Here is a 16,224-nt window from a genome sequence, read left to right as displayed (position 1 = left end):
CGTGCCCCGCGGCGGGCGCTGGGCCGGAGCCGGAGCCCGAACGGCGCGGCCTGGAAGAGGCCGGAGCCCAGGGGAGGCGGCGGCAGAGGCAGCGGCGGGGGCAGCCCAGGCAGCCCGAGCCCCGCGGCCTGGGCCTGCGCTCGGCGCCATGAGCGGCGGCGGGCCTTCGGGAGGCGGCCCTGGGGGCTCGGGCCGGGCGCGGACCAGCTCGTTCGCGGAGCCAGGCGGCGGAGGCGGAGGCGGTGGCGGCGGCCCCGGGGGCTCGGCCTCCGGCCCAGGAGGCACTGGCGGCGGGAAGGCGTCAGTCGGGGCTATGGGTGGGGGCGTGGGAGCCTCGAGCTCCGGGGGTGGCCCCAGCGGCAGCGGCGGAGGAGGCAGCGGTGGCCCCGGCGCGGGCACCAGCTTCCCGCCGCCCGGAGTGAAGCTGGGCCGTGAGTACTTAGGGGCGACCTGTGGGGTGGTGATCTGGGTTTCCCAAGCCCATCAAAAGGGCGACCAAGGTTCTTTTATGGACCCAGATAGAAGCTCGGGGTCACCGTGCTTCTTCAACCCGGGATCTGAGCTCCCTGTCCCCCAGATAAAGGAGTTTGGGGGTTACCATCACTTGGAGTTTAGAATCAGAATGATCAACACCCGAGAAACAGAGGTCACAGATCCCACTCTCCCAGCCATCAAGGTCTCAAGTACTTGACGACGTTGCCATCACTAAAGAACAGCATCAGAGGTCATAGTTACTTGCCAGTGATGAACTAGGATTATTGTCCCCTAAGAGACAAGAATAAGATCGCTGCCACCATCTGTTAAAAAAAAAGAGAGAGAGAGAGAGAGAGAGGGAGGAGGGGGCTGTTCATATCCTTCCATCAAAAAGTGGGGATTTGGATTGAATATCTTTTGGAAATACAGACTCAGGATTACTAATGTTCCCACAGAACAGGGCCAGGTTTAAACCATAAGGCCTGACATTAGCACCTAACCCATTGAAAATGTGTAGACTTGTGTCCCCAATGATGGCAGTAAGTAATCATTGCTGTTTACAAGTAAGAACAGATTGAGACTTGACACGGGCTCCAAATCAAGCTCATTGTCGGGTTTAAAAAAAAAAAATAATGGGGGGGGGCAAGAGTCACACCTACTATAAAATATGGTTTTGAGGTGGCTGGCATTGGCTCTTTAAAAAAAAAATTAGCCATATAGGGTTATTTTTCAAAGTGTCACTCATTGCCTACCTCCCAAACAAAAATTGTTTATAAGTTTCCTGAAGGGAGTGGGGTCACTAGGAATGGCACCAAGGTTTGCTGCTACTCCAGAGGCCCCAGGCTGGAATATTCCTCCAGCTGTCTTGGAGATTAGCTGCCCCGTAGTCAGGTTAGGTGCTACTCTGGACCACACAGATGGAGAGAGGCCAGGCCAGTGCACTTTGCAATGCAAAGAAGGAATAACAGCCCCCGCTCCCCTCTCCCCTCCCCCCATGCCCACCCCCAAGTGAGGGTTAGGCCAGTGGCATTTCAGTCAGTTCATTTCTGTCAGCCAGGGAGGATTTCCAAGTCAGTGTTTGGGGCTGTGAGAATGGCCAGTGCTTTCCTGAAGAGGGAACACCACCCCCATTGCTTCTGCTCCTTTGAGGGGAAGGTGGTACCTGGTGCCTGCCCTGCGGAAGGGGCCAAAGGCTGGGGAAGCCTAGTGGGGCTGGATTCTACACCTGTGGTGTCCTTGCAGCTGGTTGCTAGAAGTAGGAATTAGAAGGTGCTTTAACCACTAATGGAAAATAAGCGTGTATGTTGGTGCCCTGCTACACTGGAGGCAGAATTTAGGATTCCTTGGGGGAGGCTTTAGGTCCTAATCTCATGCTTAGGTATCAAACCAGACAGTTACACTATCACGGAGTAATCACTGTCACTTCCCCCACAGTGAGCTTTCCCTCCCTGGGCTGTGGTGGCCAGAGAGGAAAGATCCATAGATTATATCCCCTTTGTTCCTTAGGTGACAGCGGGAAGGTGACCACAGTGGTGGCCACTCTAGGCCAAGGCCCAGAGCGTTCTCAGGAGGTGGCTTACACCGACATCAAAGTGATTGGGAATGGCTCATTTGGCGTGGTGTACCAGGCCCGGCTGGCAGAGACAAGGGAGCTGGTGGCCATCAAGAAGGTTCTTCAGGACAAAAGGTTCAAGGTAGCTTGGGTGGCCGGGAGGTTTGGGCACTGGGACTGCCTGCTGAGTGTGCTCAGCAGTAGAGTTGCAGCCGGGAATTTCATGTTCTTGATAGGACTTATTTGCTACTATGTGCACATGCATGATGTCTGCATGGCTGGCATGCGTGTGCTGTGGTGTGTACATGGAGGTCAGGGGCAGCTGTTGGGAGCTGGTTGTTCCACTGTGGATCCAGGCAGGGCTCGAACTCAGAGCATCAGGGTTGCATGGCAAGCATGTCCATCTATTGACACATCTCATCGGCCTGAGCCTGGGGTTTCAGCGGGACCTAAGCATGGGCCTGAGGAGAGGAGGGAGGAAGGAAATGGACTCAGGGGAAGATGGGAAATGTGAATTTCAGAACAGCTGAGCGCTAGTGTTTACTGGGCATTTCCTCAGTGTAAGTGCTTGACAGGCAAGTTCTAATTTAATTTACCCGGAGAGTCTCTGAGGGCAGGTACTGCTGGTCCTGCTCCAGGTCGTCAGAAGGGAAGCTGCATAGGAAGGGCCCTTCAGGGATAGGCTGGGGCCTGGTGACTCTCAAGTCCTCCTCAGCCCCTGCTCACATCTCTTCCAGCACAAAGTCGGCTAAGGCTGATGCTGGTAGCTCTGAAGGTCACGCTGTGCCTCAGGTGTCAGCGGGTACCCAGAGGAATCCAGGCCTTACAGTGCTCACCTAGGCCCCTTGTCTTGGTGCTGGGCTGTGTGGGGGGTGGGGAGGGTGCTCTGTGGGTGCCAGCTGAGATGGCCTGGGGCTGGGGCTGGGCAGTGAGGGGCGCTGGGGTCTTAGTCAGACCTTGATAGAGCTGAACTGCAGCCGTGAGAGGGATCTGAGGCCCTAGAGGCTGGGACAGTGGGAAGAGGCCCAGGCACGAGTGGAAGATGAGATCAGAAGTCTGGAGTCTACGATCTAAGCTAGAGTGGCGCCCCCAGTGCTTCGGGGAAAGTGATGGGGGTCACGGTGAACCAGGCAGCCACCGTGTGTCCACTGCGGCTTGTGCCAGGGCTCGGTGGTGTCTGTGCTCTGATCTCCTTAGTTTTGGTGGCAGTTGGAGTGAACCCAGAGGTCTGCCCATGCTATGTGAGGGCCAGACCACTGACTGAGCTAGCTAGAGCCCTAGCACTCTTTCTCTTTTGACTGTCCTTGAACTTGAAATCCTCCCGCCTTAGCCTTCTGAGTAGCGGAGATTACAGGCCAGCACCACTAGGCCTCGCTTCAGTCAATTTTTCAAGAGATGCCAAGGACCGGCTTGATGAGGGAAATAATCAGGCTTTATAGGTCCTTAGTAGTTAGAAAACTTCTCAAAAGCAGGTTGAAGGAAACACATTGGTGGCCCCGCACTGACTGGCCATCAGCCTCCAGCTTGCATATGAAGGGGGGCAGGGATCAGGGTGAAGAAATAACCTCCCCTTTCTCCCCCTACAGCCTTGAGTTTGGGGCACAGGGAACAGCTGGTGGGGGTGAGGGTACTGGGGGAGGGAGGCCAGGACTGGATGTATTGAGACTCTCCCTTTGTCCTCAAGAACCGAGAGCTGCAGATTATGCGTAAGCTGGACCACTGCAACATCGTGAGGCTTCGGTACTTTTTCTACTCCAGTGGGGAGAAGGTGAGACATTGGGAATCTGGGGTGTGTGGGGGGTGTTGCCACACCCGGGTTCTATCCATTCTGCGGCCGGCCGTTCCCCAGAGCTCCTGTCTTCCCGTACTGTCGTCTGCACCCCTTCCCTCTCTTCTTAAGACGCCTCACGTCTCTATTTTGCTCTCCAGAAAGATGAGCTGTATTTAAATCTGGTGCTGGAATACGTGCCCGAGACGGTGTACCGAGTGGCCCGTCACTTTACCAAGGCCAAGCTGATCATCCCTATCATCTACGTCAAGGTAGGCAGGCCGGGCCGGGGCCACCTGTGTCTGCGCTCTCATCCTCCAGGGTGGGAGGCTTGGGAGGCTTCTGTTCCCCATCCTCAGCTCTGTGGCTTGCAAATGGGCTCGGCTAAGCCAAGGCCAAGGGGGTGGAAAAGGAACTGCTCCACACAGTAGGACCAGTGTCGTTGGGGAAAGCACAGAGTAGCAGGAGGAGTGTGCCCACTCACAGGAGCCAGGCAGGCCTCTCCCCTCCTGTGGCTTCAGTACCTTCTACCTGGGCTGTGCCTGTGATTGCGGCTGCACACGTACCAGTCATGGGAGCCACGCTGCGGCTGCTCCTGTGCTCGCCCCTGTGCTGAGCACTTCCGTAGGCTTAGCTGACTTGAGACCCAGGCCTTGCCCCTGAAGAGCTGTTTGGCTGGGCACGGTGGCACGAACCTTTTGTCCCAGCACTTAGGAGGATCTCTGAGTTCAAGGCCACCCTGGGCTATATAGTAAGCTCTCATGTGTTTAAAACAGAAGAACTGTGTTTGGTGAGGTGACAGGCACCATCAAGGAAAATGACAAAGCTGAGGAGCTGCTGGTGTGTAGAGGGCCTTAGGGAGCTGGAAACTGAAAGCCCCTTCCTGCCTGGCTTGGGACTGAGAAAGGGATGCTGGGAGGGCAGGAGGGGGGATGTCAAGCAACTGACCAGTTTGTACGTACCAGGTACTGGCTTAGGCCCAGGGGACTCAGGAGAACGCAGATGCAAAGGTCCTGGCTGCACAGTGGTGCATGTTTATGATCCCAGCATGGGGAGGCCGAGGCGGGCAGGTTTCAAGTTCAAGGCCAGCCTGGAACCAGGGTATGACCCTGCTTCAAAAGAAAAAAAAAAACAAACCAAAAACCCAGAAAGGTTCCATGGGTAAAGGTGCTTGCTGCTAAGCTTGAGGACCAATTCCTGGGGCACAAACAGTGAGAAGAAAGAACCAACACCAGCCAGTTGTCCTATTGCCACTTGTAGGCTATGGCACGTGTGTTACCCGTTACCCCGGAGGCAGGCCTGTACACACAATCAAGATGTTATACAGATTAAAAACAAGTCAAAACCGAGCCTTACTTAGGTTCTAGTCAGTGGGCGTAGGGAAGGCAGGAAGTAAAGCTGGAGCAGAGCTGTGCGTGGCGCTGCTGGAAGTGGGAGGCTGAGGCCCTCCAGGGGGTGGAGCAGCAAGCAGCTCCTTACGTGGGGGCCCGATGCCAGCATGCCATCCTCAGGGTTCAGACTCGAACCTGGGAATGGGGCCCTGTGGTCTGTCTTCATAAGTCCTCCCTTAAAGTTTGGGGACTCCAACAGAGTTCAGGAGTGGAGGCCGTGGCCAGCGGTGTGCTGTGCAGGCTAGAGCTGAGCTGTGCCCCGCCCGTCCTAGGTGTACATGTACCAGCTTTTCCGGAGCTTGGCCTACATCCACTCCCAAGGCGTGTGTCACCGTGACATCAAGCCCCAGAATTTGCTTGTGGACCCTGACACTGCTGTCCTCAAGCTCTGCGATTTTGGCAGGTAGGTCTGACCTGGAGCGTGGGGGGGGCCTGCGGGGGTGAGAGAGTCTTCCACTGGATTCCACGGTTAACCCTGCCCTCTTCTCCCACAGTGCAAAGCAGTTGGTTCGGGGGGAACCCAATGTCTCCTACATTTGTTCTCGGTACTACCGCGCCCCAGAGCTCATCTTTGGAGCCACAGATTACACCTCATCCATCGGTCAGTTGGGGAGTGACGGTCTTGGTGATGAGAGCTCGCTCTGTGTCCTTTACTAGTGCTCGGAGGCCCAGCAGGCTGCTGCTGCGTCTAGTGAGAGCAGCTAGCAGCCACCGCAGGGACCGCAGAGCCAGCCAGGGCAGGGCTGCGGCCTCCAGTCTGACTTACTGCAGAGTCCACCACCTAGGACCTGTTGGTCAGCCTGTTCTTATTCAGGGGAGGGGGCTGGCAGCTACAGGGAAGTATTACCATGAGGGTGTGGCCTGCTCCCAGGGCCTGCCTTTCTGATCCTGAGGCCTGAGGGAGAGCTGAAATGAGAACATGTCTGACAAGGTTTGAAGAAGAGTGTCAGTCTGAGGAACCTTGAGGGTCTTAGGTGGGAACTTGTACCGTGCATGTAGGAGGGGTGACAGGCAAGGCCACGGCTCTTCCCGTGGCAGGACAGAGGCCAGGTGGTAAGGCTAGCCCAGGACTGAAAGCCGGTTGGTAGGGTCAGGCCTCGTGTCGCCTGGATGAGGAGCAGAGAAGGGCTCATTGGGGTCACTCACAGGCATGAGGGCTGTGAGCACCGACTGTCTGAGACAGTGGCTGCTGCTGCAGTGCCTCTGTAGACAGCCATGAGGAGCAGTGTTGGCAAAAGGAGTGGGCTGGGTGGCTTGGCTGTCCAGTGCTGACTCTCTGTCCTTCCCTTCAGATGTGTGGTCAGCTGGCTGTGTACTGGCTGAGCTGCTGCTTGGCCAACCCATCTTCCCTGGGGACAGTGGGGTGGACCAGCTTGTGGAGATCATCAAGGTGAGGCCAGGGCCAGGGCAAGCAGGGAGGGGGAGCGGGGCACCTGAAGAAAGGGCCCTGTCTCAAAACCCCACTTTCCTTTACAGGTACTAGGAACACCAACTAGGGAACAAATCCGAGAGATGAACCCCAACTACACAGAGTTCAAGTTCCCCCAGATCAAAGCTCACCCCTGGACAAAGGTAGGGGCAGAAATGGGGACTTGGGAAGCATGGCTGAACTATCACGGCTTGCGGGGCTACAGAGGTGGCTGAGCAGTTAAGAGCACTTGCTGCTCTTGCAGAGGACCTGGGTTCGATTCTCAGCGCCCACATGGCGGCTCACAGCCACCTGTAAGCCCAGTTCCAGGGGATCCTAGAGGCATGCATGTGGCTAACACACATGTACACAGGCAAAACATTCATATACATAAGTAAACACATCTAAAAATTAAAAATAAGTTATGGTGGGGGTGATATCTGAAGTTGTCCAGAGAGACAGTCAACAACACTTTGAGATCGCGAAGTTTATAGAATTGTAAAAGTTGAGAACCCTTAGGTAAATACAAGATTCCCATTTGTGTGGTGGCAAGTAAACGGAGTTTAGCATCAGGATTCATTAAGTCATGGACCCTGAGCTGGCTGCCCATCGCGGTGCTTATGCCTGTTTCCTCACTGGGGAGGGGGGTGTTTGGGAGGCAGGCAGCCATAGGTGGGCACAGCGACACACACCTCTTAGGGGTCACAGCGCGTCTCAGCAGCTGAATTCTTCCCACAGGTGTTCAAATCTCGGACACCACCTGAGGCCATCGCACTCTGCTCAAGCCTGCTGGAGTACACTCCGTCGTCAAGGCTCTCCCCGCTGGAGGCCTGTGCACACAGCTTCTTCGATGAACTACGGTGTCCTGGGACCCAGCTCCCCAACAACCGCCCGCTTCCCCCCCTCTTCAACTTCAGTCCTGGTGGTGAGAGCACAGCTGGGGGCCAGTGGAGTTGTTGGGGACCGTGGAGAGGCTTGGTGTTGAATGCAGACAGGACTAGAGAGCAGAGAGCGCACGGAGGCCCCAGGGCTCGGCCAGCTGTCTCCACATTGCGGCTGGATGCTGGGCCTTTTCCAGGTCACACCTGAGAGCCTTGTGGCTAGGCCCTTGCTTGGTGCCCCATCCTAGCGCTCATAAGCCTGCCCCTCTGAGCATGTCAATTCTTGTTTCTAGAACTCTCCATCCAACCGTCTCTCAATGCCATTCTCATCCCTCCTCACTTGAGGTCCCCAGCAGGCCCTGCTGCCCTCACCTCGTCCTCACAAGGTAAGGTGGGGAATGTGCTGAGGGTTAAGTAGTGCATGTCATGTGGGCTTCTGTAGTTTAAGTTGTTGACATTTGATGACAGAGACATATTTTACAGTATGTCAGCAACCAGCCCCCCCCCCTATTTTTCCTTGTTTTTTTGGTTTTTCAAGACAGGGTTTCCCTGTGTAGCCTTGGTTGTCCTGGACTCACTTTGTAGACCAGGCTGGCCTCGAACTCACAGTGATGCACCTGCCTCTGCCTTCCGAGCGCTGGGATTAACGGCATGCGCCACCGCGCCCGGGCAGCAGCCAGCCTCACAGGGTAGTAGTGCCCACGCTGGTGTTCAAGTGCTAACGGGAAGACCAAACATTCTTTGGTCTGAACAAATTAACAGAAAGTTGCCCACACGTTAGGGCCATTTTGGGTCAAAAACAAAACCAGATTTCTTGTTTCTTTGGGAGAAGAAAGTCTGACTTGGCAGCCATGGCCTGCCTGTCCCCTGATGGCAGTTGGCACTGTATCAGCTGCCCCCTTTCTTCCATGGTGCCTGGCTCCCTGGTGTGAGCCACTTTAGTGTCGGGCTGGCCTGGCCCCTTTGGCGTCTGAGTTTGTAACCCTGACTTGGACTGGCAGCCGTCAGCTTCTTGAAGCTGTCTGGCGTGAGGGTGTGATGCAGAGGCTAACTGTCCACTCCTTCCCTCTCCTTCAGCTTTAACTGAGACTCAGACCAGCCAAGACTGGCAGGCATCCGATGCCACACCTACCCTCGCTAATTCTTCCTGAGGGCCCCGCCGCCGACCCCTCCACGGCCATCTGGGCACTCCCAGGTGGGGCTGGGAAGCGGGCCATAGCCCATCAAGATCCTGCCCTGGCTGGGCCTAGACCCGAGGGCAGAGGTAAATGAACTACCCCAGCATCCAGGCTCCCTCACCAGCCTCGCCTGTGTGGTGGGCTTTTTAAAGAGGATTTTAACTGGTTGCGGGGAGGGGAGAGAAAGAAGGACGGGGGTTGGGGGCCTGAGGACCTTCTACCCCCTTGGTCCCCTCCCCTCCCCCAGACTACCACTCCTTCCCCTGCCCCCCATGTCCCTTGTAAATAGAACCAGCCCAGCCCACCTCCTCTTCCCCCCCTGGCCCCTGGGTGTAAATAGATTGTTATAATTTTTTTCTTAAAGAAAACGTCGATTCACACCATCCAACCTGCCCCCTCCCCAGCTGTACTCCCTCTGCCCTCTGCTCCCAAGGCGTCCTCCCTACCCATCCTGAAAGGAGGGGAGTGGGGAGAGCCCCTGGTGTCTTAGTTTCCACAGTAAGGTTTGCCTGTGTACAGACCTCCGTTCAATAAATTATTGGCATGAAACCCTTCTTCCTGTCTGCCTGCCAGTTTCTGCAGAGCTCAGGGGGTTCAGGGTGTGGGATGAGTTGCACCTCAGGCAGGGGGACACTGAGAAGCCAGAAGCCCCTGTGCCACTAGTGCTTATCCACCACACCGTGGAACCTGCCCACTGCCTGGCACCACCTATCTGTTTAGCCAGGGAAAGGACGGACGAGCGTCCTGGGTGGTGAGAGCATCTCTTAGAGGGGTTGACACCCAGAACTGAGGAGGCCCGGATGAAGAGTCTCTTTGGCCAAATATCAAACTGCCTGGAGACCGAGTAGTGTGGGTGTGTGTGGAGGGCAGATTCCCAAGGCGTAGCTCTGTCTGAAGCAGGGTGCCCGCTGCTTCACTCATAGGGGTGTTGGGAAGTGGCAACCTTGGCAAGGTGGAGAGCTTAGCTTTTCTTCTGTTTTTTGAGGTGGTCTTCCAGTATAGCTCAGGCTTGCCTGGAATTCAAGACCATCTTGCTTTAGGCTCCCAAATACTGGGACTGCAGGCTCGTGCTACCTTGCCAGGCTCTTTCCCTTGACTTTTAAAATCTGCTGAAGCCAGATGGTGGGGACCATGGGCAGAAGGAAATGGTGTCTCCACATGGTGCCAACCGTGAGTGGGCAGGAGGCTCAGGAAGGAGGCCTGGGAGGGAGCGACTCTGGATCCTCCTGATGCACAGAAGGAAGTGGGGACATAGCCCTACGGGGACTCCAAGATGCCGCGCCCTGCCAGATGCTTACAGAGGCGCCGGGGCTCCTTTCTCATCCTGTCACTGTCCTGGTCTTACCCACCTGACCCTCACATCTCCACTCAGCCCTGTCCAGCCTCTCCTGGACCGTGGCCAGCCTGCCACTCACCTTGCTCTGACCCAGGGAGACATGACATCCTCCCTGTGACAGTGCCTTCAACTACTCACCCCAATTTCCAAAGCCTGGGCTTATCTCTTAGGCAGCCGCAGACCCCAGCAGCACCCGCTTCACTTGTTAGAGCTTCGCGGCCTGTGGCGGCTGGGGAAGCCCTGCTCCGCTGACCTCCCAAATTAACCTACAGCTGCTTAGGGAGCAGAAGGACACCCTAAGAAAATGGGATCACTTCCTGTTTCCAAGGTCCCTCAAATTCCAAGTATCCGTGACACTGCCTTCTCCAAGGAGAGTAAGTCCTCTGCCATCAGCGGCTGTTGGGGTTGCGGTCTTACTCAGAGCAATACAGATAGGCCTAAGAACTGCACCCAAAGCTCACGGCACCTCCACCCAGCCAAAGGCCTTGGGCAATTCTCTGTCCTGCTTCCTCACTTGTACAACAGGAATGACACCCAAAGCCATCTCAGGGAGTCCTGCCTGATACTGTCAGGCAGTCGGGTGTACCCTGCAACTGTACCTGGACGGCCCGCCTGAAATGCTCTTTTCCTCTTGCACTGGCAGATGCCTACCTGCACGTCGGGAACTGGCACCACTAGGAAGTCTGTTCTCAGATCCCACTGTCCCTCCACTTCCCATCCCAGCCCAGGAGTCCTTAGACCTGACGCGCCTTTAGCCCGGGCGCCATGGCACATGTGAGGGACCCTTGGACACTGGCAGCCTTGCCTGTGCAGTGGCAAGCTGTCTGCCCTTCCGTCTGCTGCTCCCGCCGGGCTGAGCATGCCTGAGAGCAGAGCTGTGTCTGCTTCATTCCTGGGTCTTCACCGTCACCCAGTCTGAGCTGAGCACTGGGGGTACCTATGGATGGATTTCATGCTGTCAAAACCGAGATGAAGCGAGGCCAGGGAAACTAAGTACTTCCTGTCCCAGGCAGAGCTAAGTCCCAGGCCCCAAAGCCCACGGAAGGACTGGGCGAAAGCGGGGGTTCCAAGCGGATCTGAAGAGGTATATGAGTGTCTGACACAGGCCTGGCACAGGGTTGGTGCTCAGCCAAGGTTACCTGATGTTGCTGAGCACCGGGTGATGCCGTGCAAAGAAAGAGCCTTGGCAAACCCCGTTCTGCAAGGCAGCAGCAGGGGCTGAGATAGATCACACCACTTCTCAGAGCTTCAGTGTCACCTTGAGCAGAGAAAGACAGACAGGAGACCTGGCGGGGTTCTTCCTGTTCTGAGGAGTCAGCAGTTGCAGGAGGCCAGCGGGTGGATCCTGACATGTGGGTACCATGTTAGCTCGCAGGTCCTCTCCCCTGAGGTGCCTATGCTCAACTTTGTCGCCAAATCCTTTTATCAGTGGCTCTTGGGCTTCGTCACGCAAACGTCGTGTCCAACTGCAACAGTCCACTGGCTTCACTGGCCCCCAGCGCCGCCTGGCACAGCTGCAGTGTGTCCTCCAGTGCCAGTGGCTGGGAGGTCTCTATGATGGCGATGGTCTCCCCGAGCTCTGTGCACATGATAGTCTGCTGGGGTTCAGGGGGTGGGGGCGGGACCGGAGAGGGTGACCTGGGAGGCTGTAGTGTCAAAGTCCTGGCTCGGGCATGGACCCGCTGGTGCAGTCGAAGGCCTGCCATGGCGCGGAACCAGCGTCCGCAGGTCCCGCAGTAGTAGGGGCTCTTGTTGTAGAGGCCAGTGATGGGAAGGCGAGGGGCCCGTGCAAAGGCCACCGGCCGTAGGTGTAGACGCCGGTGCTGCTGCAGGTTGGAGCTCTGTGTGAAGCGCTTGCCACAGTCCAGGCACTGGTAGGGACGCACACCTGTGTGGGTCAGCTGGTGGCGGCTGAGGTTGGCTAAGGAGGCAAAGGTCTTGCCACAGGAGTGACACTGGAAGGGCCTCTCCCCTGTGTGGGTGCGCAGGTGGTTGCGCACATGGACCAGCTTCTTGAAGCCTTTGCCACAGACCCCGCACCTGTGCCTGCGCTCAGGGGGGCCGTGCACTGCCCGCCGGTGCCTGGAGAGCCGGGAGGCCGAGGCGAAGGACTTGGGGCACTGTGGACAAGGCAGCTGGGCAGGTGGGGGTGGGGGTGAAGGCGTGGGCTCAGCTGGAGTTGGGGAGACAGTTGCTACCCTGGTGGGGGTTCCACTTTTCCCAGCGTGAGTGCGCCGGTGGTAGAGGAACTTGGTCATGTTGCTGAAGGTCTTGCCACAGCGACAGCGGTGCAGTGGGTTGGCAGTGTGGGCCCGGCGGTGGGCTACCAAGGTGAGCTCAGTGCCAAAGCCACGGCCACAGTCCACACAGAGGTAGCGGGCTTCTCCACGGTGCAGCCGCTGGTGCTGCTCCAGAGAGGCCGCCTTCTTGAAGACCTTGGAACAGGTGGTACACTCGTGGGTGCCACCCACGTGGGCCCGGCCATGAGCCACCAGCCGGTTAGCAGAGCTGAAGCTACGCTGGCATTGGCTGCAGTGGAAGGGGTGGGCGGCTGAGGCCGGGCCACGAGATGCCCGACGGTGTCTGCGGCGTGGCCCTGAAGAGCCACGGTGCTGGGAACAATCCCCACAGCTCTGAGCCGGATCGGCCACGGACTTGTCACCTCCCACGTCTTCAGCGGGAAGCTCTGTGGCTGCTTCCTCCTCATCCGTCTCTTCATCATCGTCTTCCTCGTCTTCCTCCTCCTCCTCCTCCTCCAACCCATTGCGCTCCTCCTTCTCCAGGGAGTCAAAGTGGGTGCCCTGATGCTCCAAGAACTCCTCAGGGGTGGCACAAAGGGCGGAGCACTCAGGACACTCGTAGGGCTCCATCTTGACTTCTGGTGGTGGGGGCGGCGGGGGCGGCGGGGGCGGCGGCTCATCGGCTGCGCTGGGGAGGTGTTGAGTCTTGCGATGAGCCACCCACAGCTCAGGCGAGGGGAAGAGCTCCTGGCAGTCTCCACACTGGTACTGGATTTGGCTTGCTGACTCCTGCAGGTGGGCATCCTGGTGGGCCAGGAGCTCACTGGGGGAGAGGATGATCTGGCTGCACTCACCACACTGGAAAGGTCCCTCCCCGGTGCCGGGCCCCAGCCCCGCGTCCTGGGTGGCCAGCGTCTCCTCCTCTGACACGGTGAGCAGGTGCTGTTCCTGGTGGGAGAGAACTTCCTCCAGGGTGTTGTAGAGGCTGCCACACTCAGAGCACATGAACTGGTGGCGCTGGAAGAAGAGGGACGAGGCCAGGGCCTCCCCGGACGTCACCTCAGTCACTGCTGTCGCCATCTCCGCCAGCTCTCCAGACAGAGGTGTTGAAATCTCCACTGCTCCTGGTGACTGGCTTGGCGTCTCAGCTGCCTCAGCCACCATCTCTGCCATTATGGGGAAGGCAGTGCCTGGAGAAAAGAGGGGCAGAGGCCAGTGGCACACCAGGAACCCAAACATGTGGAATGCTCACTCCGCTACTGACCCAAGTGTTAGTTCTGTGTTTACTCCTCAGTCTTTCATGATCCCATGTCTCTGAGCCTGTCCCAGCTGCCACAGTCAGGGAGCTGCAGCCTGGCCTCTGATGCTGCCCTGAGGCCCAGTGACACTCTTTTGGAGACCCCTCCCCCTCCCTCCCCCCTGAGCCTTTGTCCGTTCTGTGTCCTCTGTGCAGCACCTTTCTTGGGTTTCTGTGCAACCCAGGCCGGCCTCAAACTCAGTGTGTGATGGAGGACGGCTTTGAGGCGATTCTTCTGCCTCAGCCTCCCAGTAGTAGGATTTCAGGTGTACGCACCACACCAACTAAGTACTTGGGATACAAAACTTTCCCATCTGCCCCTGTGCCCTACCTCCCCTACTCTGTCTGGCCTCAACCTAACCCAACCCCCAACCCCTTTCACACGACAGTAGCCCACAGTTCATTCCACGAACCCCCCACCCCTTCAGCCTAGAAACTAGCCACCTGATCCAATCCCCACTTATTTATTTATTTATTTGAAACAGGTTTTCTCTGTATAACCTTGGCAGTTCTGGACTCACTTTGTAGACCAGCCTGGCCTTGAACTTACAGCGATCCACTTGCCTCTGCCTCCCTGAGTGGTGAGATCACAGGCGTGCGCCACCACGGCCGGCTTCCATCCCCACATTTTAAGGAGATTTTACGTATGGAGGTAAACTAACTTGGGGGATTTGGTTCTTCTCCCCCACCAAGCATGTTCTGGGGTTAAACCCAGGTTATCAACGTTATTGTCAATTGCCTTCCCACACTGTGTCACCCTGAAGGGCCCCACCACCATTTTTTTTTTTAATTTTTGACTTATGTTACTATGTGCCTGTGTACATGAGTACATGTTTTTGAGCCTGGGGTTTATGCAGAGGCTGGCCCTGACCTCACCGTACACACAGGGAAGTCTGGTTCCCTGCCTTGTTTTCTCTGCCTCCCTAGTGCCACTGGCCCCCCCTTTCACTTCTTCAATTCTGCTCATGCCAGAAGCGTGCAGGCTGCCGCTGTGGTAATAAAAGCTGCTCATGTCTTGCTCTCAGAGGGCAGGGATTTTAGTTTTCACCACTGAGGTGTTTCCAGTTCCAAGAAAGATGCCCAGCACACAGTAGGTACACAGAGGTATTCAGTGACTAATGAGGCCCTGGGACCTTAACCATCCCTGTGCACACCACACTTCCACCAGCCAGCTCTCTCTTTCTATTTTGTTTGGTTTTTCGAGACCGGGCTTCTCTGTGTAGCCTTGCCTGTCCTGGCCTCGCTTTGTAGACCAGGCTGGCCTCGAACTCACAGCGATCCGCCTGCCTCTGCCTCCTGAGTGCTGGGATTACAGGTGTGCGCCAACCAAGCCTGGCTTTTCCATTCTATTAATTCCCACAACATACAGTCCAGCACAAAGCCCTGTTTTTAGTTGATACCCAATAAATGCTCAGTGAATAAATGGTTTGCTAACTGCTCAGAAGCTAAACTTTCTTCATCTACTAATGACAAATCCTCCATTAAGTGGGTCTTAAACTTGTTGTGTTTTGAAACGCCTTTCTGTAGCCCTGGGAGTGGCCTCAAACCCACAGAAACCTATCTGTTTATACCTCCCCAGTGCTGGCATCGAAAGCATGCTTCGTAAAGTTTTAACCATTCCACAAATGACTCCCCTAGAAATAATCAAACGGGGTGGGGGTGGGGTGGAGGAGTTGGCAGGGGGAGGGTTGCAGTCCGCCTGATCACAGCCCCCACTGACAAGATTCAGAGCATGCTACGTGACTTGCATCAGGTCAGGAGTGGATGGAGAAATTCTACAAGGTATGGATGTGCGCACACACAGAAAAACTTGGTTCACGGGACCCAACCCACCATGTGTTCACTGACTCTCACTTAACATTAATCCTCCCAGAACTCACTCAACAACATGGACACAATCCTAGTAACAACGTATTTTTAGAAAGTAGCCCAGGTAAGCAGAAATCGGCACTTTTCTCGCCTGCGTTCCTTTCCCCACCCCCAATCCTACACTGTGTCAAGGTGGAATTTAGCTGTTACCCCTGTTTACAGAAAGTAGATTTATCTAAGCACCTCCACCCAGGGGCCTGAAAGTTCAACTTTTTCCCGCTACACTGCCTTTTTCTCCTACCAGACTCCTCTGCTCTGCAAGGTTCAGAGTCCCCTGCAGGGGCGAGGTGTGCAAGTGAGCTCGAGCTCAGTCCTTGCACACACCGAGGGCTCGACCGACGCCTCCAGGGCACACAGGAAGGAGCTGTCGTTCATCCCGCGCTGCCCCAGCCCAAAAGCGCAGGCCCCAAGGCTCTCCGACCCGCTAATGTCTTCCTCCCGTCTTCCTCCCCCTCTCTCCCCGACACCCAGCGCTGTCTTCCCCGCCCGCCCCGCGGCGCCCTCACCCATCTCTCCTACCTCCAAAGCAGCCCCCTGCCGCTCTTGACACAGACCCTCCGCGCCAGGCGTGCGGGACCCCTCACTATCCACGCCTCCCATTGGGCGGCGCCCTCACCGGAGCCAGCCAATCAGAGTCGGTAGCGCGGGGCACGCGCCCTCGGCGCCTGCGCCTTGAGACTCGGGCGGGGCTCGGCGAGTTTCTCCACGCACGCAGCAGGGCCCTGTGGGCGGTGTCCCGGGGGCCAGGAGAGGCGCCTGCGCAGTTCTCCCGGGCCGCTCCTTCCCTCGCGTTTGAAATTTTCAGCGCAGGGAGAGAGAGGTGTGCATCT

At 56.8% G+C, this 16,224-nt stretch overlaps 2 protein-coding genes across 2 annotated transcripts; one reads left to right on the top strand and one right to left on the bottom strand.

Moving 5' to 3' along the window:
- The first annotated feature begins 6 nt into the window (after positions 1–6).
- GSK3A (glycogen synthase kinase 3 alpha) lies at positions 7–9,206 on the top strand. The gene is made up of 11 exons (XM_084769996.1): positions 7–431; positions 1,981–2,168; positions 3,711–3,794; positions 3,956–4,066; positions 5,458–5,588; positions 5,680–5,786; positions 6,478–6,575; positions 6,662–6,757; positions 7,332–7,518; positions 7,768–7,860; positions 8,552–9,206. Exons 1-11 carry the CDS (start codon positions 149–151, stop codon positions 8,623–8,625), a joined length of 1,452 nt encoding a protein of 483 aa, XP_084626122.1. The 5' UTR covers positions 7–148; the 3' UTR covers positions 8,626–9,206.
- Positions 9,207–9,984: 778 nt separating this feature from the next.
- ZNF526 (zinc finger protein 526) lies at positions 9,985–16,003 on the bottom strand. The gene is made up of 2 exons (XM_084769991.1): positions 15,914–16,003; positions 9,985–13,418 (listed from the first exon to the last, which is right to left on the bottom strand). The coding sequence occupies exon 2, from the start codon at positions 13,399–13,401 to the stop codon at positions 11,434–11,436; it is 1,968 nt and encodes a 655-aa protein (XP_084626117.1). The 5' UTR covers positions 13,402–13,418; positions 15,914–16,003; the 3' UTR covers positions 9,985–11,433.
- Positions 16,004–16,224: the final 221 nt, after the last annotated feature.

Source organism: Acomys minous (assembly GCF_964271855.1).
Source record: "Acomys minous genome assembly, chromosome: 20".
Classification (NCBI taxonomy): Eukaryota; Metazoa; Chordata; class Mammalia; order Rodentia; family Muridae; genus Acomys; species Acomys minous.
Note: the sequence above shows the minus strand (reverse complement) of the source record. Positions and strands in the feature narration are given on the sequence as shown.

Bases quoted from the DNA above. Each gene is read 5' to 3' on its own strand.
- GSK3A (XM_084769996.1), top strand. From the start codon at position 149: ATGAGCGGCGGCGGGCCTTCGGGAGGCGGCCCTGGGGGCTCGGGCCGG. The intron at 3,795-3,955 runs GTGAGACATTGG...TTTGCTCTCCAG, and splicing joins TCTACTCCAGTGGGGAGAAG to AAAGATGAGCTGTATTTAAA. The intron at 5,589-5,679 runs GTAGGTCTGACC...CTTCTCCCACAG, and splicing joins AAGCTCTGCGATTTTGGCAG to TGCAAAGCAGTTGGTTCGGG.
- ZNF526 (XM_084769991.1), bottom strand. From the start codon at position 13,401: ATGGCAGAGATGGTGGCTGAGGCAGCTGAGACGCCAAGCCAGTCACCA.